General features: G+C 33.6%; 1 protein-coding gene across 2 annotated transcripts in view; it reads right to left on the reverse strand.

Moving 5' to 3' along the window:
* Positions 1–1,612: 1,612 nt before the first annotated feature.
* Positions 1,613–22,355, reverse strand: part of CSMD1 (CUB and Sushi multiple domains 1) — a 1,073,555-nt gene continuing 1,052,812 nt past the window's right edge. Inside the window, exons 64-70 of one of the 2 annotated variants that reach the window (XM_071442193.1) lie at positions 21,817–21,996; positions 20,284–20,328; positions 16,270–16,431; positions 15,195–15,307; positions 14,371–14,458; positions 7,826–7,958; positions 1,613–5,209 (exon numbers count right to left, since the gene is read on the reverse strand). In XM_071442193.1, coding sequence (XP_071298294.1) covers positions 5,050–5,209; positions 7,826–7,958; positions 14,371–14,458; positions 15,195–15,307; positions 16,270–16,431; positions 20,284–20,328; positions 21,817–21,996 — 881 coding nt within the window. In that variant the 3' untranslated portion in view covers positions 1,613–5,049. The remainder of the gene's footprint in view (positions 5,210–7,825; positions 7,959–14,370; positions 14,459–15,194; positions 15,308–16,269; positions 16,432–20,283; positions 20,329–21,816; positions 21,997–22,355) is intronic. The other variant, XM_071442195.1, reaches the window with a different exon arrangement.

The raw sequence follows: 22,355 nt of genomic DNA on the forward strand, positions 1-22,355 counted from the left end.
TTTTGTTAGTGAGGTTCAGACTATAATCCTGTGCTCTTTGGTGGAAACCATTTTTTGTTTGAAGCTGTCATCAGTAAGATTTTGAAACTGTAATACTGCTTTACTCTAAAAAAAATAAATGCCTTTGGAGAATCCCTCAAGCATATAAGGTGTCCCTGCATATGGCAGGGACTAGATGATCTCTAAGGCCCCTTCCAACCCAGGCCCTTCTATTATTTTATGACTGCTTTCTTGTTTTCTTTTTGCGTATTACAGATGCATCCTTAAAAACAATTTATTTGACTTATTTAAAGGCAATATCCTGCAGAAGACCTTCTTCTTTCACCTTTAGACCCCAGCTCCCTCAAGCATTGAGCCATATGACATCAAGGTCCTGTGGTTTGGACTTAGTAATCATGCTGGAGCAGACAGCAGTGTTTAATGCAATTTATTGGATTTTAAAATTAAATGCAGCTTTAAAAGAAATATTTTCCATTTTGAGTAAATCATACCAATTGTTATGCTTTGATACTGTTTATGAACTCACTGCTGCTACAAAGATAGTAGATGCCAGCTGGAAAACAAGTATGTTCATTCTTTTCAGATTCAATTGAGAGTGGCTCTTACATAACTGTATCCTCAACACCCAGAAAATATCTCTTTTCTAAAATGATTTCTGTAGAATCTGAAATTAGATATACTATGCTGTGTTTTTCAATAGATCATAAGGGGAAATAATTTTTTAAAAGCTGTTACTGCAGTTTGGCAATAGTGAAAAGAACAATAGCTCATTTGTTTAGCAAATTTAGACTCCAGTTTGTGAAAGAGGTAAAAATCATGACTCCCTGTCAAAAAGAGCCTCAATATCCACTGTGATAGTGTCAGTGATTACAGTTTACAGCTTAGTGTCAGGATAGCCAGATCATTGTGAGAGATGGGAACTTTTATAAGATATCATATTACCAGAAGGATGCACTGTGAGGATGAGAAAGGCAGCAAGGACGTGCACATATCTTAGTTTTTTATAAAAGTGAACCACACTCATATACTACCACTGATTCCCAAAGGAATAATGGGTAGAATACTCTTGAAGACTGACTCTTGGTTAACCTGTCAGGAAGTAAATAAAATCAGGGGTTTTTTTAACATCAATACATGCTAAAATATTTTTAAAATGTTTAGAATTTCATATATTGATTTGAAAACATTAATATATATAGCTAACTTTATGTATAAAAGCATTTAAAAAAGCCTTTTTATTTCATTCAAAGTATGTACATTTGAAGAACTAGCTCTCAGATGTTAAAATTGGAAATACCTCTGGCTCCATGTGATCCATCAATTCCGTGGGTAGGATGCAGGCTTGTGGAAGAATAAACCAGTTATTTTTTATAAATAACCAAAAAACTTAAGTCACATTTTAAAATCTGCATCTGTAACATCACAGGAGGTAAATCCCACCTCACTAGAGAGAGCCTGAATTTTTTTCCTAAGTTACAAAATGCTTGAAAACATAAGATGACAAGACTAACATTCTGTTGAAACATTACATAATAAAAACTGGTATCTGAGATTTAAAAGCATAAAAGGAAATAGAAGGAACAAAGTTGATAAGAAGAGATCACACAATAGATGAAAATCTAAAATTAAATATTTAATTAGAACTCTGGTTTTGTTTTCAAGGTAGGTGGCATTGCACAGGCTATATTACAGTATTTTATGTTTGTTTCTTTTTTTTTTTTCAAAAGAGAATACTGTTTATTTTTAACAGGCCACTTTAATATTAATACAAGTGTAATAGGATCAGAACTGAAAATCAGCTAAATATGGTAAATTTTACATTATTGGGAAAATTACAATTTCTTTTTGTATTGTAAAAACATTTATTTTTAACAATTTACCTACATTAATCAAAAAAGTACATCATATTTAATAATTTTACAAATTCTTCATAAAAAATATATCTCTGTACAAAAAGTTCTTTTGCACCTACTTCATGTCACAGCAGCATGTAGTGAAATGGCAGAATGGAATAGTGGGAATGAAAATTAGATTGACTTGGTCATTATGCGGGCGTTCTCCCCAGTCCCCCCACCCCCACTTTTTTTTTTTTTTTTTTAATAACAACTTTTTTGTTTACAAAATATTTTACACAAGAAAAAAAAATTATTGCAGCTAGCCTGGAGAAAGGCAAGATGTGTGATACAAGCAGCAGTTTTTAACAGCTTTGAAGCACATAACCTGTTTTTTAAAAAAAATATAGCATGTATTATTAGCCTGTCATAATGATCTGGTCAACGCTGGGGGAAAAGTCTTCTGCATTTATATGAAAAAAAAAAAAGATTTCCTGGCTGCCATTACCCAGCCACTGCACATCATCTTAAGAGCCTCACTCTGAAGTAGCACCATATCTAAGTGCATGCACACACAGCCCTCTGTACAATAACTTCAGGAGAAGGAGATCCAACCTCAACAGAGGACTCAAACACAGTGGAGAAGGAGAGGAATTTGAAAGGTGTGGGTAGAACTGATTAAACTGCAATACTTTGGTTTTGCTTGGTTTCCAGTGTGAAGCTGCTGCTTAATCAAACACTCCAAGCAAACTTCCTAGGATAATTTGTTAGTGTGGTCCTTTTGAGTGTCCCTGATCAAAGAGCACTCACTCAGGACAAGCAATTGTTACATTACCTCTCAAAATGAACCACTGGATAATGGATTCATGGAATCTGGGCGCGCTAATACAAAAAGCCAAACTATGGTCTTAACTATTCTCCTTTATCCTCCAACACATTCCTTGGTGGTCATAGTGAGACAGGGCACTGAAGCATACACTGTAATGACAAGACTAGAACTCATCAATAAAAGCTATGTATTTTGTTTTCAAAATTCTATTTTTTTTCTGTCATTGCCACTACAGAAAGAGTTTTAATGCAGAAACGTCAATTTTTAACACCAGTCAGAAACTTTCCTCAGACAATATTCTCCTTCCTAGCCCACTGTTCCTACAGAAGCTCTTCATTTGCCAAGCAACTGCCTCTGTATGGGGGAGGATTAGGACAACTTTTACCTGATGACTGCTCTTTCTCAGAAAATGTGAAAGGCTCTGAGATGGGACAGCTAAATGAAACTTACTGCACAATAACTTCAGAAACAAAAACAAAAAAGAAAGCAAAAAACTACAAACAAAATGAACAAGGAACTGACTGGAAAGGATTATTTATTAAATTTTCTTCAGCGTTTCTTGCTCATATAAAGAACGTAACAGCTGCAGGCCCTACAATTATTATGTATTATATTGCTGGTATTTTTCATCTAACAGATGCAGTTGTTAAGCTGACCAAGGGTTACCTTTGAAATTTTTGTTGCATTCCGCAACATTAGCTGAAAAACCTGTTACTGGGCTTATATTACCTTTTTGTTTTGTGTATAACAGCCAGATCTACACACATATGGAGTTCAGAAAAAACTTTTCAACAGGCTTAGATAGCAATAGGACAATAGGAAATTTTGAAATTCAGAAAAGTAAAACAAAAAAACAGCACCCAAAAAACAGCCCTGATTTAGAAGAAAAGCAAAACATCTTTTCTGTCTTTTGAACTCAATGTGTATGACTAAAACCAGATTTTGCTTCATTATTTACTATGATTTCCTAATTTTAAAACTCAGTTTAATGAATCTGCCCAATGGCATTTTTGATTGTTTATTTTCATTCAATAAAACCTCTAATTCTGTGCAAACACTAATGATTACTCAACCTTTATATGTATAAATATCTCTGTCAAACTGTGTGAGTAGAAAACCAGTAAGCAGTGTGTTTAATAAAATTTAAAATAAACAAAGCAAAGATAGCTGAATATTTCTCTTTGTTCAAAGTAGAAACTGAAGGACCATTTTTTATGGACAATTTGCCCTGTGTTTTTCTATGCTACTGTAATGTGTTTTAGTTCCATGTAACATCAGAAAATGATGTCATATTAACGGAAAAATGGAAAAAAATGCAAAGGGGAAGACTGTATTATGAGCACAGGCTCACAGGCTTTATGAGCTATCTAAAATAAATTACTATTCACATTTGTACATGGCAAGCAGCAATAGCTGCTAACCCCCCTGCTGTTAAATACTATGATACTGACAGTGGTGATTGATGACCAATTTCAGAAGAAAACAATAGTGGCAATGAAAATTTCTTAGAAATGGGCTCTTGTTCTGGCTGAAAGTCTCCAGTGACTTGTAATCATGTTTACAATTAAGTTTAGTCAAAAACTGACAAAAGAAACATTATCCTCTATAGCACAAGATTTTAACTGGTGCTAAACATGGGGGTCAATTTAATACTCCAAGTAAATTTATTGTGGAATGTTTTGCTTGGCAAAGAGTGAATGAATGTCTATATACAATGGACAGTGTGTAGAAACCCTGTATATTTTTACCAGTATCTTACTCAGTCAGCCATTACACCCTAGTGCAAAAAAAAAATTGTGCATTAATATTTTGCGATATTAACGGCTGATTGGGGAATAGGCAAAACTGCCCTATGAATGAAATATACTGTAAGTTTTCCTAATTTTAGCAAGATTTCAATGGTAAAGCATTTGCAAGTGTGTGCAACCTCAAGGAAGGCTGTCTCCTTCTTCAAGAGAGCTTTATTTCTTCAGAATATTCCCAGGGAAAATCTGTGGTGCTATCATTTGTCACAGTACTCAAAGGATTTATCCAAGTGCCCAGAAGAACACATTGAAAGGCATTCAGCCGCATACAAATATGAGAGTCTGAGGCATTAAATATGACAAATTGGCATGACTTGGCAGTCTTCCTTAATGTGTGCCTTGGTTTGAAGCAGATGCAGCCAGGCATTTTGATCCAACTTTAAGATGAAAAAATATTCTTTGTCTGATCCCCCGAAGACTGACACGTTTTTACCAGAAAATTTAGCTGCATGTAGGCTGACAGAAGATGTTAAAGATTACAGCAGCAAAGCCAAGAGAAGGGAAACTGGTATATGGCACCAAAGGAATTACTGCTTGTCCATCAGAGGTATGGCTATGAATCAGTCATATTGGGCACTGAAGGCTATACCACTGTACAAACTGTGTTCAGAGTCGTATCAAACCTCACAGCCTTTGCCTCTGTGGGTTTTAAGTTTGTGTCATACATGGGATTTTCAAATGAAGCTTGTCCATTACTGTTTTCATGTCCAGCATATCCATTGTACTGTACTTTTGGTCTCGTTCTGGAGAAAAAAAGACAGGAAATTATCATCAGCAATAAGACATTCTAATATTTCCACTCTGTCTACATACAACAACAAGTGTGCAGAATATCTTGCACTGCTAGCGGTAGTACCCTCCAGGTAAGTGTCTGCAATTCCATTTATTCCAGGTAGATCTCCCACAGCATGTCTTTCTACCTCCATACCAACAATAAACACTGCTAAATACCTTGTCCAAATACCTGTAATCAGATTGATCAAATCCTGACTGATATTCACATAAATGTTGTCAATTCAGCATCAAATGATACTGAAACTAACTAGTCTTTTATTTTTGATAGTGTTTTATTACCATGAAAGATTTATCAAAATTTCAAGAACATTCACATTTTTATGCAAAGCTCTGTTAGAACAAATTAAGACAATAATTAAATAAAAATAAACCAGAACTGTGCAGTTTTTCTGATATATTTAGAAAGTGATATCCTATGATATTATATACTAATATTTTAAACTTAAATATCTTAGTATCTAGAAGTCTCTAAAGAAAGATAATATGTTCAGTATATTGTTTTATACAAATAATTGTAATAAGGCAAGAAAGGAGATAAAAGACTGCAAAATGTAAGTGCTTGGTGCTTAATAAATCAATTTATAATCTCATTATATAACTTCAGAAAAGGGGTCTTGAAAGTCAAGTTCTTCTTATAAAATTATTCTGTTTTGGATAGCAGATAGGGGGAAAGCTGTCACTGAAAGCTATCACTAGTGGAAATTGACAACATGGAAATAATTCTGTTACTAATAAATATTTTTTATGCCTATTTTAATTTTATAACTACTAAACAATCTTAGAAACTAACTAGGACCTTTCCTAAGTAAAATTAATTAAATATATTTCAATTTTGCTCAGAAAAATTGGGATGCAGTCTTCATTCCTGAAGTAATCCTGTCAGCCAGATAACAGCTATAACTGTGTAAAAAAGATTTAACAACCCTGGTTCTAATTAGATGATGTTTGTGTGAGATAGCACAGCAGAAACATCCATAAAATTGTACGCTAAGACCTTCAAGTTCTCTGTTACAGAGAGCCCCTAGGGACATAACTACCATTGCATCATTTTGAAAGTTTCATGCTGTTACTTTGATCATTAATGTAATTTCAAGAAAGACCCTTCAGGTCTTATAGATTCTGTTCTCTTTCCATTGGAACATCCTTTCTTTTGAAAAGAATAAAGTTTGACCTAAAATTAATTTACCTCACTAATCAACTTGTTAGTTTTTTGATGGAAATATGACACTTATATTGCCTCTAAAACCTGCAGTTTAGTGTAAGAAATTCACTGAAAATATAAGAAAGGGAAAAATATTATTTGAAATATTAAGTTATGAGAAACATCTCCTATCTCAAATGTAATTCAAATGCAGGCAGAACTGTAATGCTGCACCAGCCATACCATTAACAGAAGGATTATAGCTGCTTGTCTAAAGAATGAGTTTTATCTCTATTAAATACATACATATCTCTACTGCTCCTGTAGGGCATTAAAAATTTCACAGGATAAACTACAAAATGTACCCCTATGTCACAAAATAATTTTTTATGAGTTTGCCTCCTCTTTCTAAGCAATATTCCCTTTTCATTCTATTTCTTCTCCAGGTCCAAATGCCTGGGCATTCATGATGCTCTTAAAGCTCCCCCCACCACTGCAGAACAGGAGCTGTCTGAAAATGTGGGCTTGAAGGCATCAGAAAAGTGTCTTACAAAATCAAATTTGAAGACATAGTTGACAGCTCTTCCTGAGCAATTTTTGTCAACAAAAGGCTATACTATATTTCAGGACATGGATCATTTTTAACTGCAGTTCCCAAGTTCAAGCCCCACAGCAATTTGTTTTTCCCAAACCATCTAATGCTGAGGAGGGCAGACAGTCTACTGCATTGTAGGGCACTGTAGACCTCAGATTGTCTGTGTGATTTCTTGCAATCACAAAATACTCTTGGTGTCATGATTACATGAGTACAAAAGTTTAAAAAGCATGTTCTTGTTATATACTATTTTGCAAATAGTTCTCAGAATGAACAAATTTTCAAAGGATACATAAATATCAGCCTTCAAACCAGATTTCAGACAACACTGTTGGATTTATTCTATTATCTAGTGACATAGAAAAGATTCATATGACCTGAAGTGGTGTCAATTCTTATAGTAATCACTAGCTGAATCAGCACATACTAGAAGTAGCCGCATTATGGGCTGTTCCCTCATGGGATTTATGGATTTTTCAGCTTGTATAATTAGTACTAATAAGCTTTTTGAAAGAAGCAGCATACATTCAATTTAATAAGGCATTAAAATGAAAACATAGAACATGTGACCTCAGATTTCAATCTGATTCAGCCTAACGAACCAAGAAGGTTGAAAGGTTTTTGCTCCTTAATAGAGCAACTCATTTTTCAAAATGTACACCATTAAGAACTGCCCTGCACTGAACTCCTTCATGGGAATACCTAGAAATATTTGTCTTTCTAGAGCAAAGATGTTCTTAAAAGCTTTTAGCACAGTGTTCTCTAGTTACCTATCAAAATCAAACAAAAAAACTTATTAAATTATTGAATAAATAATATTTACAATACCTGTGTTTGTAGAGGTAAAATGCAAACCCTGATAATATTAGAGCAAAGAATGGTACCAGGATGGCAGCTGCAACTGAACTGCTGTTTGTACCATAATAGTGATTTGAAAGGTCTGTATCTGCACTTAAAGGACCTGAAATGAAACAAAATGGGCAGAAATAAAATTTCCACATTATCTATGGGGAGAAAGAATCCCCGTGTTACCTAGCTAATTATGTCCTTTTTATTCAAGAGTTAAAGAAGATGATGTCTTGATCAAACAATTATATTTAAAAACGTGAAATAAATACATGCAGAATCATAGTATAAATACTGTTAATACCACTTTACGATATATCAATAACTATCAAAATTATTTGAAAATAGTATTCAGCAAGTAAAATAATTATGATTATTGACATAATAATCTGATGATGACTCAATTTAATAAAGTTACGCCATATAACTTCTAAAAAACAAATTAATTCTACAAAAGTACTGTATGCCAGCAGTCTCAATATTCATCTTGCAAACAACAAGCAATGCAAGACCACAACAAACAAGAACAAGGAAGGAAAAACTGAGGTGACTGCAATAAAACAGTGGCTCTCCTCGGCTCAGAAGCCCTCCCAGGTCTGCACCTGTGTCCACGTCCCTCCAGCAGCTGTGGATAGAACAGTGCAGAGAATGCAAACGCAGTGGCCTGTGGCACAGCCTCACTGGGCTCCTGTTGTGGACAGGCACATAACCTGGACTGTAAAGCCTTTTGCAGAACACATTTTTTCATCAGTGTAAAGAGACACATCGCTAAGTTGCTTAAATAGTTGACCACCTTGGTAATTCAAAATGTGAAGGATGAAAGACAATTTAATGATGAAAAATACAGAAAATTTTATAGGACAAAATGGTTTTTGAGATCCAACTTCATGTTGCCAGTTTGAACTCACAGCTCTTCAGAAAGCAATATAGGTCCCATTCAAGAAAGAAAGACTAGGATAGAGGAAATGTGAGAGAGGATTGGGCTTGGACAAGTATCTGTGCTTGATATTCTGGGGTATTATTGCTATTAAGAGTGGAGAAGAACAGGAGACACTGCTGTTTACCTCTCAGAAATACTCCAAACCACCAGTACAGGGTGTTTCAAACACCACAACTTCCTCATTGACAGTAGCAGCATCAATCAGTCTTTTTAGGACTCTAGTGCAAACCAGTTATACAGTAGAGACATGGTCACTCTGCTAATTTCACCAGTCTACTAAAACATCTAAGTTCAAAAACTGAGAAAACAAAAAACCAGAGAGAAAAGTAATAATTCTTCTATGGTCCCAGGAAATGTTCAAGGTCAGACTGGATGGGGCACTGGCAACCTGATCTAGTGAGTAATACCCCTGGCCACAGTAGGTGGTTTGGAACTAAATTATCTCTAAGGTCTCTTCCAACCCAAATAATTTAACCATTCTATGATTTCTTGCAGTTCAAGCTCAATGGAAAAGGCAAATAAGTTTTTTTTACTGTGAGACATCTTTAAACCATAGATGTTTCCAAGTGTCAATATTAAACTAGCTTTGGCACATGTAATTAAAAAAAAAAGTACTAAATTTTAGGAAGTAACTAAGTGGCCTTTAAAATGAAGCCAACCTCCTTAGGAATTTCAGAATTGCTACATTTTATCACTTAAAATATGACAAAATATTGCATTAAAATCTTTTTCACTGTCTTAATCTTCTGTCATGTTTTAGACTTCTCTACACATTTCTCTGCAGAACTGGTGAAGGCAAACCTTTTCAAATTAATAAACCTATTATTGTGGTAGATAGGATCATGTTATGAGCTTCATCATACTACTCTTAATATTGAACTGTTTTAGAACACAACCATTTTATAAAAATCTTGGGATTTGGTAATACAGTACTTGTCCCAAAACTCAAGCTGTGAAAATATATTTGGCATAAATTTATATATTTGTTCTGCATTGTACATGTACTGGAAATCCTCTAACTTGTCTAAATTGAAAACAGACAAACTACAGTAGGCCAAACAGTTAATAGAAGTCAACTTACACCAAAAAAATCTGGAATTAATATTCAAATTCTTATACAAATTTCAAATAGAAATATGTGTCATCAATGAAGTCTTAAATTCTATCTCAAAGCTATTATCATGCCACACATGATAGATATATTTTAATGTACAAGCAGCAGAAAAACTATAAAATTCATAAAAAACAATTTTCAGTGTGACCTTTTTGGTTTATTTAGTTAATTTTAAAGAGTATTGTGTAGCTCAAGATTTAAAATCAGGCACAAATTTACACTTAAAGAGTTTCTTTTAAATTATCTATGTTGGATAACTGATTCACATTTAATACTTTACACAAGACTTCTAATGGAGGTAATCACATATTCTGTATCTCTACAGTTTTTGAAGTACCACACTTAAGGTAACAAAACTAGAAATTTTTGACTGAAGTTTACAAGCTTTAATTGGAGAGTTTCAACCTTGAGTTGACCAGGTTCAGACTCTGCATTGCATGTTCTTTTCATTAGGAAAAAACCTTCACTGCAGTTTTGCATAATCTGAATTTCAGTCATGTATGAGACTCAGTATAATTTCAACATGGTCTAGTCTACTCATTATAATATTTTTCAGATCTGTTTGTGATTAAACATATCCTGATGTGAACTTTCTCATTCTCCTGACAGCATTATTATTGTACTGCCCAAACTAAGGTAGTAATTGCTACCACATCTAAAAACAGAAAAGTGTAAATACCTAAATATACATACAAAATGTATGCAAAGGATAATTTTATTTACTTTTCATTAAAACAGCCATATCTTGTCACTGGAAAACATGTTATATAAAAGAGGGATGTTCAGTAAGCTTATAAATGTTTTTGGGATTTTTTTAACAGTTCATGTAATAACTGGGCTTTAGTTTCCTAAAACAGCAGCAGTCAGCTGAATTCAAATTTTGATAACACACAGGAAATTCATTAATGTACAAGCTGTGTATTTTTATTCTTGAGGTGATTGAAAAGTGTTGTCATTTATAACTAATAGAAAATAATACTTTTTAAAAGAAAATACTGTGCAACCTGATCTCATGGTGGCAACCCTGCCCTTCTGACCAAAGCCATTCCATGATTCTCTGATTAAAAAATATTTTCTTATCATTATGTGTATCTATCATATGCACTTCTCCTTTGGTTCCTAGCTCGGGGTTTCAGTTGACTGGCATCTGTACAGCATGGCTCAGTCTTACTAAGAGAAATGCTGTTCAAATCAGAGAAACTGTGACAGCAAAAGCCATGCAAGATTAAGAAAAGTAGAATTACATGCCTAAGAGTCATTTCTGAGACAAGGATGGTTAGCAGGTCAAGGATTTAAGAGAAAAAAATACCAACACAGAAAGAAAATCAGCAGCTTCCAAGGAACAACATAGGCTGGAGCTTCTTCACCTGATTGAACCTGTTGGACAGCAAAGACTCTGGATAGGTGCCTCACTGGGTGTAGACATGTGTTAACAAACAGTTCCATAGCTCATTACTCCAGATGTCTGTTTGCACTTTAGCTAACACACAACAGCTCTGTACTCTGGAGCTCTTGTGGAGCTCTCTCTGGAGCTCTCAGGGCACTCTTTCAGTACCCTGTTTAGATGTAGAGCTTTCTTGTGAATGATGAAGTTCTGTGAAATGGTCTGGAGAGGAAGGATGATTTATAGAATGAAATTTAAAATTCACATCTCATGATATTCAACACTTTTAAGAGTTGATTAACTTTCCAGTAATGGATGTGTATTCCACAGCCATTGATCTAATATAACACAGATGCAAATTAATTATGCATATTTCGTTTTTTGTTAATATCTTATATCAATCTAGACAAGTCAAAAAGTACTTAGAGGAAAGAAAAGAGGTGGGTAATTTTATTTCTCCAGAGAAAATAAATATAGGAAAATAATAATTTTGTGAAGAAGGTTTCTCTTCTCACAAAGTCACTTCTTACACAATTTTAAAAGAAGTTTCCAGATTGGAATGAACAAGATTTTAGAATAAACATCTTCTATAAATTTAGTGTTGAGGCATAGGCACTCAGCAATTGCTAAAACTGAACTTAGCCACAGACTTGCATCCTTTTAAAAACCAAGTTGCTATAAACTAACAGACAAAAAGCCCTCATAAATTAGATCACTGGACAAAAGAGGTTAAATAATTTGGTGTCACAACTTGGGCCTTTTAAGAAGGCTCAGGTACAGTTCTAGTTCTCTAAACAGACTTATAACAGATCCCTTTGTCCTTTGCATTGTTTTCCAAAGCTACAACTAAAATTGCTTCTGAGAGAGGATAAAAAGTACTAAGAAAGAAAAGTTCTTTCTGTTTTCATGTCACTAAGTTCAAAGACTAAGCACACTCAGTTGTTTGAGCACAGTTCTAATAATGCCAACATTGTGGGTTTGGTTGCTGTATGAGTCATTCATTTAAGAGCTGGACATGATTTTCCTTGCGGGTCCCCTCCAACCCAGAATATTCTGTGATTCTGTGATACCCACTGAGACCAGTCTTTTTCTAGCATTGTGTTATAGAAAATTATTTATAAAATACCTTGGTCTTTCCCATTTGACCAAGTAGTTCTCCATAAATGCTGTCTTTGAAATATGCTTGCAGATGGAGAATTTCACACTGCTTTATGTATGCACCAATTTATGTATACTTTTGGCTTACTGTAAAGGCAGCAAATAATTAAACTTAAAAACCAGAAATATGTTAAGTCTTCAGACAGAGGATATATGAGATCATCATTTCAGCAAGATATTCATGATCAGAATAGACTTATAAACAAAAGCCAATTACCCTTGAATATAAGAGGGTATTGACAAATATTACCTACATTGGATAGAAATTTGCTGTTTCCTTTTAGCTGTTAATTATTCAATAGAGAATAAGCAATTTCTAGAAAGTCAGTGCCTATTTAGCAATCTTGTAAAAGAGATGGTGTCTGCATTTGCAGCAAGCTCTCTACCAGGATGTGAAAGCTGAAGATGAGAGGTCCTCAGTCCAGGAATGCAGGATTAACTTGGACACTCCAGCTCCTTACTAGCCTTATACAAACTGATCTCTTATATCACAGCTCTAAAGGGTGATATCAACAATATTTTCCACTACTGTAGAATATATACACCAGAGAATTCTCTAACTGTTTAACTTTCTGCTTATTCTTCAATTACCACTATGAGTTATTAATTTCACATAGAATCCAGCTTTTATTTTAGGTACCTGGCAAACCACGGATATATTTTTTGATCTTGCTTAAAATAATAGCAAATATAAATATACATCCCCCCCAAACAGAAACAACAAACCACATTCTTACTGTGTCAAGGTAACAAAGGCTGCTTAACAGAGACATGTTTGAACAAATGTTGATGCTCTACTTTTACAGTATGATAGCTAAAATCAGAAAACAAAAGCAGCTTAGATATACTGTCGTAAAGATTACATGAAAGTACAGGCAGTCACATAATCTGTCCTACACAAGAGTTTATTCTGAAGATTGAATTTGTATTCGGCCTCAATAATCGGCAGTTCTTAGGCTGGGACTCTGAAGAGATGGGTTTCTGCCCCTAGCCACTAAACATACTTAGCAATTTAAGAGATGGCCAAGATGAGCAAATCCACAGCATAACTCTATTACAGCCCTTGACAGAGCAAACAACTACAAAAGAAATTCAACAGAACTCTAAAGAGCACTGGGTACGGCAGCAGTGAAGCTAATGGAACCAAGGCAATTTATAAAATGCACATACAGTCTGCCATAGACATATTGGCTAGGCAATCTCCTCTTCCTAGACCAGTACTTTTCTGTGTATATACTGTGCTTTGACCACTTTGCAATAGTTACAGGATCAGGAAATGCAGATACCTACACTTAGTATTTGCCAAAAAAAAATAAACATTTTATGAGTGAATATTTCATAAGTAAATACTTTACTTTTTATGATAAAACTATTTTATGAGCAAAATAACTAGTCTTATACCAGCTGCTAGAGCACTTGAGCCCATAGCTGTAAGACATACCTCAGACACTTATTTAATATTTTTGACAGTAAAATTCTGTCCAAATACATATACATTCTGAAAACATACATTCACCAGCAATAGGGACTCTCCAAATGACACTGTTAAAATTAGGGTTGGTTCTGTCCTTCTTATTTCTTATATGATTCTGACTACAATTTATATATTTAAGCAGGAAATGTGTTTTCATTGCATAATATCCCTGGTACTTTCAAAAAGAAATGCAAGTGCTTCCAATGGCATTCTTTTTAAGAGCATCCTGTACTTATTAGGTTGCTACACTTGAAAACCTATGATAGTAAAGAGTTTAGCAGAGTTAAATTAGGATTTGAACTGTATATTTCAAATATGCATATTTGGTTATGTTTTGTAATAGGAGTAGTGTAAAATAAACATGACTACTTCATCTAAATAGCTGAGTAATTCTTTGAATTCATTCTTGCAAGACCCCAAAAGATGATACATATTTAAGATCTATGAAAGCATGTACCTTGTCTTTGGAGCATAAATTTTCCAAAGTCTTTTCCATGTATATCACCTTGATAAGTAAAAACTCCTCTTTCAAGCCCTGAGGATACCTAAAATATGTTGAAACAGAAAAAAGGATTTCTGAAATTAATAAATAACATTTAGCCAGTTTTTTGTGACTCAGACTAGATAATATGGAGCACAGATTTTCACACTTAGCCTTTAAAATAGTAGTGACTTTTCTATGCTGATACAATATTTATCATGTCAAATGTTTTATTTTATTTATTTGGTATTCAAAATAACACCTGGAATTTTTTAAAAATACCTAATGTATATAGCTGGGTTTTAAAATTCTTGACATGCCGTACTCATAATTGAATTGGTACGCAGATATAGAAGCCTTCTGAATTGTCAGATTTAAAACTTTTTTCCATAGAAAGTATCATGAGGTAGAAAGAAAAAATGCAAAATGTAAAACACTGCTTTCCTTCAAGATTAGGTGTACTTTTATTACAGTGAACTATTTACAAAACCAAAAAAGGACAATATTACTAAGGGTAAAATTACACTCCCATCTAAGAAAACAAGGCAAAACCATGGCAAAATATGCTGATTCACTCCTCCTTCCCTTTTATATACTAAAAATTCTAATCAGAGTACAGTAGATAGAAGTTTGTGTACATATTTCTGAAAGAGAATGGTAATCCAGTCTCTACACTGAGATCCAGAGTGCTGGATTACATATTTGTAAGACAAAAAAATGGATATATGTACATAGATAATCACAAATTACTTCAGAATTGAATCTCAGTCATCTTTATCCATGGCAACCTGGGTACTTACATAACCATCTAGTGCCCAGTTGTCGTTTTCATACTTGCTTACAAAAATGTCACTTGGTCCTTTAATTTGAAAAGCTTTCAAGAGCAGATGGGCTTCTTCCTTCTTGTAAACACCTATTAAAATAAAGGAGGCAAGACATACCTTTTCAACAAATTTTCAACAATGTTCAAATAGCCCTTAAAATCTAATTATGTCACTTTAGAACTAAAACAGTTTGTAGAAAACATTCTGTATTAAAAGAATTTCATAACATGAAAAACCTCAAGATTTAAGGCTGGATCTTATTTAACTGATCTTTTGCCTCACCATACTTGATAAGGGTATGCAAAGATAGATTTTTATCATTTAATTTTATACAGAATAGGGCAGTTGTGTTTTTACACTGTATTTCAGGAATTCAGATAGAACTACTTTCCTGGAATTTCCTTGATCTGGGAAAAAATGGATTTTACTGACATCACTACAGTATATTGCTACAGTAGATATCAGTATTGCAGTAAAAGAAAATTCCTCTTTGGCAACCAGCTACTGCAGTTCTCTCTGAACTCTTGACCTTAAAATATAGTGATAGCTGATAATGTTCTTTTCAATAGAACTGTGGTGAAAGACTAATTCTGAACTTCAGTTACATTAGCAAAAAGGAATGCATGATGTTGATTGTAAGGTATGCATAATTTATGATCTTATTTAATTATCTATGCCTATATTATGCTATGCCATTATTAATACTACATTGTTTTAAGGTAGATTTAATATGCCCATATACATTTTGTCTGCTACTTCAGTATTTCCTGTGAGTTCAACACACCAATGCTATCCAACAGTCTGAGATGAACAAACCCTACCTCAATATCTATTTGAAATATAATGGCTTAAATAGATGGGTGACTGCATGTGAAGTGACAGAAGCTGCACAGACCATTTTATTAAAGCGTTTCCTTTTGCAAAAGAAAATTTTTTTTAGCAAAAATATAAAGTTTTTGTTTCATTTTCCATTTGAATGAAAATGCATCAAAACTGAACAAATTAAAAAAAAAATTAGAATAACTTCTTTAACACCAAATTCTGAACCTACCTGATAGTTTGAGCTGTATGTTGGAGGCCTCAATGAATGTAGCATTCACTTTGCTGCTTGTAGTATTGAACCAATCAACAGTGAGAGTAGCAGGCTGTCTTTTTCCTAAATATTCATAAAACCCTTTCCATAGCGAATTTATAAAAAACACATCTGAAGGAACTAAAAAGAAGTGGGGGGGAGGGGGGGGAAAGAAACGAAGAAGTAAACTACAGTGAAATAACAATCTTTCTAGCCTTACTTAAGCTCGTAATTTTTTTAGAAATCAATACACTTTTCTAAGGAAGTATTATAGCAAAACTTTGAACAACAATACAGACAATATATCTAATAACCTTTCCACACAATTGCCTGTAATATACTACACCTGTCCATCATGGTACACGTTCTCAAATAACCTCACACTTTATAGCTTGTGTGATTCAGCAGAAGTCCTCAAGACTATGAAAAACAATAGACTCCTCCCCTAAAGCCCTGTACCTTTAAGGTATGAGTTAAAAAAAGAAAAGGTATTCTGAAACCAGCGTTTTCTGCAAGGAAACACTGTCTTAGGCCATCCCTTTTGGTTCATGGATCTATTGAAGCAGCACTGTATGATTTTAAACTGAGTATGAATGAATATTCAACTGAATTGACTGAATTTCTGGTACAGTTTTATCAGTCATTTTTAAACTTCAAGGCTTTTTTCCATACACTATTACTGCACCTATGAACAGTTAAGTTTTCAAAGAATGAAATATTTTTTTAATTTAAAATAAACTGCTGTTTCTCAACAACTGCAGTTTGAACTATCTGAAGTAAAAATCCTACAAAATGAAGCATGAATTATTGGAGGTATATGCATTTGGATTATTTATTTTATGTGATTGGTATCTTTCCTCTCTACTTAAAAAAATTATTTAGGTATTAGATGTCATATTTTAAATTGTTTAACTAACCACATCGTATCTTGACAAAATGACAGCCCTAGCAAGTATTAAAATTCACCCTTACTATCATGACCACTACAAATGATACTTTCTAAATAACTAAAGACTGACATTAGAAGTGTTTCAACACTCTTCTCATTAAAATCTTAAATTAAATAATAGCTTTTTTTTTTTATTATTTTGTCAAACTCTGAGCACATATAAGCAGCTGTCTTTATTGAAGGAAATTCATCAGTGCAGGTATTCTCTGTATCCATTTTTAAAAATTCCACGGCTATTTCCTCCTCTACCCAATCACTTATTGCAAAAATGAATAAAGAAAGAAACCCAGGGCAATAATACTTGACATGCAAGACATCTGAAAATCAGAGAGCTGATTAACTGTTGAGTAAAGGATAAATAACTTCTTCCATATATTTTGCCTTAAAGTTGTGCAAAAGTCACAAGCAAATGTTCAAGCTCAGTGTGGAATGATTTGAAAACATCATTAGCATGTTATTGGTTCTATCACTGGGTTCTAAATGAGCAGAGACCTATTAAATGGCTTTGAGCGTAATTGCTTTTAATAACTGGAAGCGATCCATTTCCTATGTAAAAGTCAGTAGGGCTTTAGACAAGGTTACCTCAACTTACTACCAAAAATCTGTAGCATTACATTTCAATTGGTATGTCACAGTCCTTAGAATTTGTATAATTTCTTCAAATATGTGGATTCTGTAAAGGGTCTTTCAGACTCTTCTTCCTACTCATTTCTTCTACAATAGTGACATAGCTAAATTTGAAACTTGGTATTCTAAAAAGAAATATTACAATTATTTTTATTTGTCTATATTTTTAATCAAAGTTGTGTCTCTAACACATTCCAATGAAGGGGAACATCTAGTATTAGTGGTATGACCCAGAGAGGTACTATGTAAGACTTTTATAAAGGATGCCATACTTTTATGAAAGGACTCCATACTTTCACCACATTCCATCCACAACATTCAGAACATAGTTTGTCTAACAACTCTATCGATAATAGCTGTTCAGCTTTTCAAAAGTACCACAGATTCAGTATTTACAGAATTTGCATTTGCAGATGAACAGAATCAGCAGGGGGGAAAAAAACTGTATTACTGCTTCCACAGCAATGTTTTTTTAAACGTTAAAACATAATTGCTGCAGTCCCCATGGATGCTGCTTTGGAGAGGCTCTGAGACGGTTGTGCTGAGCACTTACAAGGTCCCACTCCCTGTGGGCAAATGCAAAATAGTAGAATGAACTGGCTATTAGTATTCTAATCCTGCACTGGCTGCATTGATCGTTCTCAGGACATGACAATTGGGAAATCCATGGTTACTCATTAAAACAGCTTCCTAACTATTATTTTGAAGACTATACAAAGCGGTGAAAACAGTGGGAACCAAACATAGCAATATAGTTCTTAATTCTCACATGAATATTGTAAGAATACTTTAGTTGCAACTTAGTCATGTAAAAATGCTTACTATTGCTTACGAAGACATTAGCTCCGCCAAAAACCCAAACAAACAAAACCCCAACAAACCAATAAATATAACTTGCATTCAGTTGTCTAAAGGTGAAAAACCAGAACATGAATCTATTCTGTTACAGAAACTGTAGTTTACCAATATTAACTTAATTCTGTCCAAAATACAGATAGCAGCAAAGCAAATTGTATCAGATTTAACAAGGTAAAGAAAGGTATAACATAACAAGGTAAAGAAAGTGTTTCAAAATACCTACTGTTCTATAACAAAGAGAATTAACAATCTTAAACCACATAAAAATAGTGCACAGCTGTTTTTTGAAAACCACTTAAAACTTTTTCTTCTTAATTATTGGTATTTGTTACAGTTTCACTTTTCTGTTTACTATTATTGGCACTTTCAATAACAGAATTTAATTCTTTTTTAATGGCTTTTAAATAGTACTTATAAAAACTAGTTATAAAGGACATGGTATTATGTGAATTTATACTGACACTCTGCATAGTGAATATATTTGGAAACTAGGTCTACATTTTAATTTGGCACTGAAACTTCAAAACCTGTGTGGTAGCAGATTAATGCATACCTTAGGTGTTCGGTGAGGTGAAGCCTCCAAAAAAGGAAGACTGTATATTGATTACAATGAATGAACACTATATCCTCTTTTATTGTGAGTCTGTAGAAGTAATGTGTCTCAGAAGAACTCATTTATGGATTCACCCGACACTCTCACTAATAACTCTCCAGAAAGGTTAATTATTAGCAGAAATACGTTTTTATCCCATCTACTCTACAGAGTCCTTCTGTGAATTGCCATGAGTGTGAACCATAAATCTTATTTTCCCTGCAGCGTTGCTAAAAATCAAAATATAGAATTGCAAGCTCATTTATTTTGTGACAACTCTGCTTATTGTTGAATAAGTTCATAAATAAAATTAGGACTTTCATTTTCTGAATGAGGATTTCTCAGATGCATATGTCTATTTTGTTACCGGCAGGAGGAATAGGTTAACTGCATACATGTTCATGACTACAAACAGTACAAACAATAATGTTTGCCTGCCTTGCCACCTGTCTGCTGGTCCACATTGTTTTGGAAACCTTATATTGGAGTACATGGAGAGTTTATGTGAAATGATGGCCAAGAATATTTCCAAAACTGGATTTGGGGTGGGGTTTTTATACGTCTTACAGCACTTGCAATGTGAAGGGCAGAACTTTGACTGAAACTAATCCCTGCAATTATTGGATACAGTCATTATAAGGCTCTCCATTATAGCAATCTCTCTGATATAACACTACATCAAATCTGAGGTTTGTGTCATAAACTCCTTTTGTCTGTTTGAGAAGAGATTTTGTGCAATTCACAAAATTGGCACTATAGAAATTTTAAAAAAGTTCTTTGTGAAAGAATTTCATTGTGTAGGTTTCACATATCATCTGTTATTATGAAAGACCTCAACATTTATATTCCTTGGAAATTAGTAACAAATACTTCACTAAAATATTTGAAATAGTTTTATTATCCATAACAATCTTGGGTGTAAATCAATTTAATTTATTTAGATCTAAAGCTCTTCTTGTATACAAACCTGGAGTTTTAGTTATTGTTTCATTAACTTCTCTCACTCCTTTACCTACAAGTAAAAAGACAAATTATCATTTTCATGAACATATTTGTGTGGTTTTTGTATTTTTTTTCATAAAATGTTAAAACAATACCTGTTGGATGCAATCATCTTTTATCCAGTAGATTCACTTTTAAAACAGAAATACTTGTATTGAATACTTTACATGTTTAACTTATCCACTTGCCCAAAAATATCAGAAAATAATTTAGGTAATTAACAATTTTACTGTGGAAAACTGTCTGGCTAGCTAAGTATCTCATACATTTAGGGCTAAAATGTTTATATCAGTCCCAGTGCTATAAAAGAGAGCCTTATAGAAGGGACAATACTATATCTAATTACGAATAATAGTATTTTAAATATAGTAAAAATTGTGTTAGGAAAGACTGATGCATTTATGACACAAACCAGCAAGAGCCAGATAGCTTGATTCATATAACAGGATCAGATATCATGGGAAAGGGTCACAATTTTTGAATTAAAAAGTGCAATTTGCTATATTTCTGGTACACTCAGAAAAGTCATGTCCATTGATCCTGATCAAGTTCTGAACTCATCATTTGGCACATTAGAAAGGATAGTGTCCCATTGGAAGACTTGGTCTTATATACTGGGGTTTTTTTTCTCTTTAGGAGCAGAAATTCACTAATTAAACTGATCACATGCTAAGAAAGCACAAAAAGTGTAGGATGCTGTGAGAATGGTACCTAAAGACTGTAAGACAATCTTATAGAAATCTTTACTGCATTTTATCTTCAATAAATAAAATAAAAAAAAAAAAAACCCAAAAGATAATTTTTCTCAAATTATTAATGATACAGTATCAATGAAAAATCATCCTTTAGACACACAGAATAAAGATAAATTCTGATATGTAGACCAAATGACAACACTGAATCAAGGAAGTCTGCCCATACATTAAAGAAAAATAAATATTGCTCAAACATCATAACTATTCAGGACACTTTATTATATTTAAATTAAAAATCATACTGCAAAAACTTTCCCATGGTATCTACTTTTCCTCTATTCATATTCTAATTTTGTTTTGTTTTGTTTTTATGAATTGAGAACTAACAGCCATGTTGATTTATGTGTGAAGATCAAATTCAGACCTCATAACTGTATACTTGGATTTACTCTAGAAAATTATATGAAATTTTATCACTAAAGTGATATAAAAGTGGATTATAGTGCAGAGACTGTGACATAAAGACAAATGCAGCTAAAGTAGTACTCAATATTGTTTAGGTTGTGTTAGCTGTTGTTAAGGGTAAAGATGTCTGTGTGTCTGTGCACTTGCACACCTTTTCCTCTTCCATGAGTTCTAGGTGTTATGTTCACTTTGATTTCTTCATTATTTCTTTCATAAAATAAAAGCTGTTGTTCCATGCATAAGTGGAAAAAATTAGTACTACTAAATAAAACAAAAATTTCAGGGAAAATTAATTAAAACCCAGTAGTATCCAAGAAATCATTTGAGTAATGACTTACTTTTACAAATAGGTGATTTTCCTGTCCATTTCATATCTGGCTTACATGTCCGATGCTCTGATCCACCAGCAAGAAAAAATCCTGGCTGACAGGTATACACCAAAGTATACCCTAAAGTAGGAAGATCTATTGCTTTCACATCTACATGGGCTGGTGTTTCTGGCTGCCTGCAAGCATGAGCTGCAAAGGGGTTTTTACAGTTAGAAAACATAGCGGTAAGCAGTTTCCATAGAATTAAACAATCCAATTTGAAATAAATGCATGGCAACTCTGGATAGTTTTTAGCAATGTGAAGTAGCTATTACTTGTAAAAGTAATACTCAGAGTGTATAGTTATATTATTGTGGGATGGAAATGATACTATTGTGCATTTTTAAAGAATAAACCAAAATCAAATCATGCTAGGAATCAGAAAACAGTTAAAATGAGGGGAAGCACATGCCATTGTACATGATACAATGATTGGTCCTGTGAATTATTGCACTGTCACAGCTTCAAGCATCATTTTCAATCTGTGTTCTGAAAATTAGAGTGGTTAG

Source organism: Agelaius tricolor, unplaced genomic scaffold, assembly GCF_023055355.1.
Source record: "Agelaius tricolor isolate 1412-34295 unplaced genomic scaffold, bAgeTri1.0.p SCAF_1, whole genome shotgun sequence".
Classification (NCBI taxonomy): Eukaryota; Metazoa; Chordata; class Aves; order Passeriformes; family Icteridae; genus Agelaius; species Agelaius tricolor.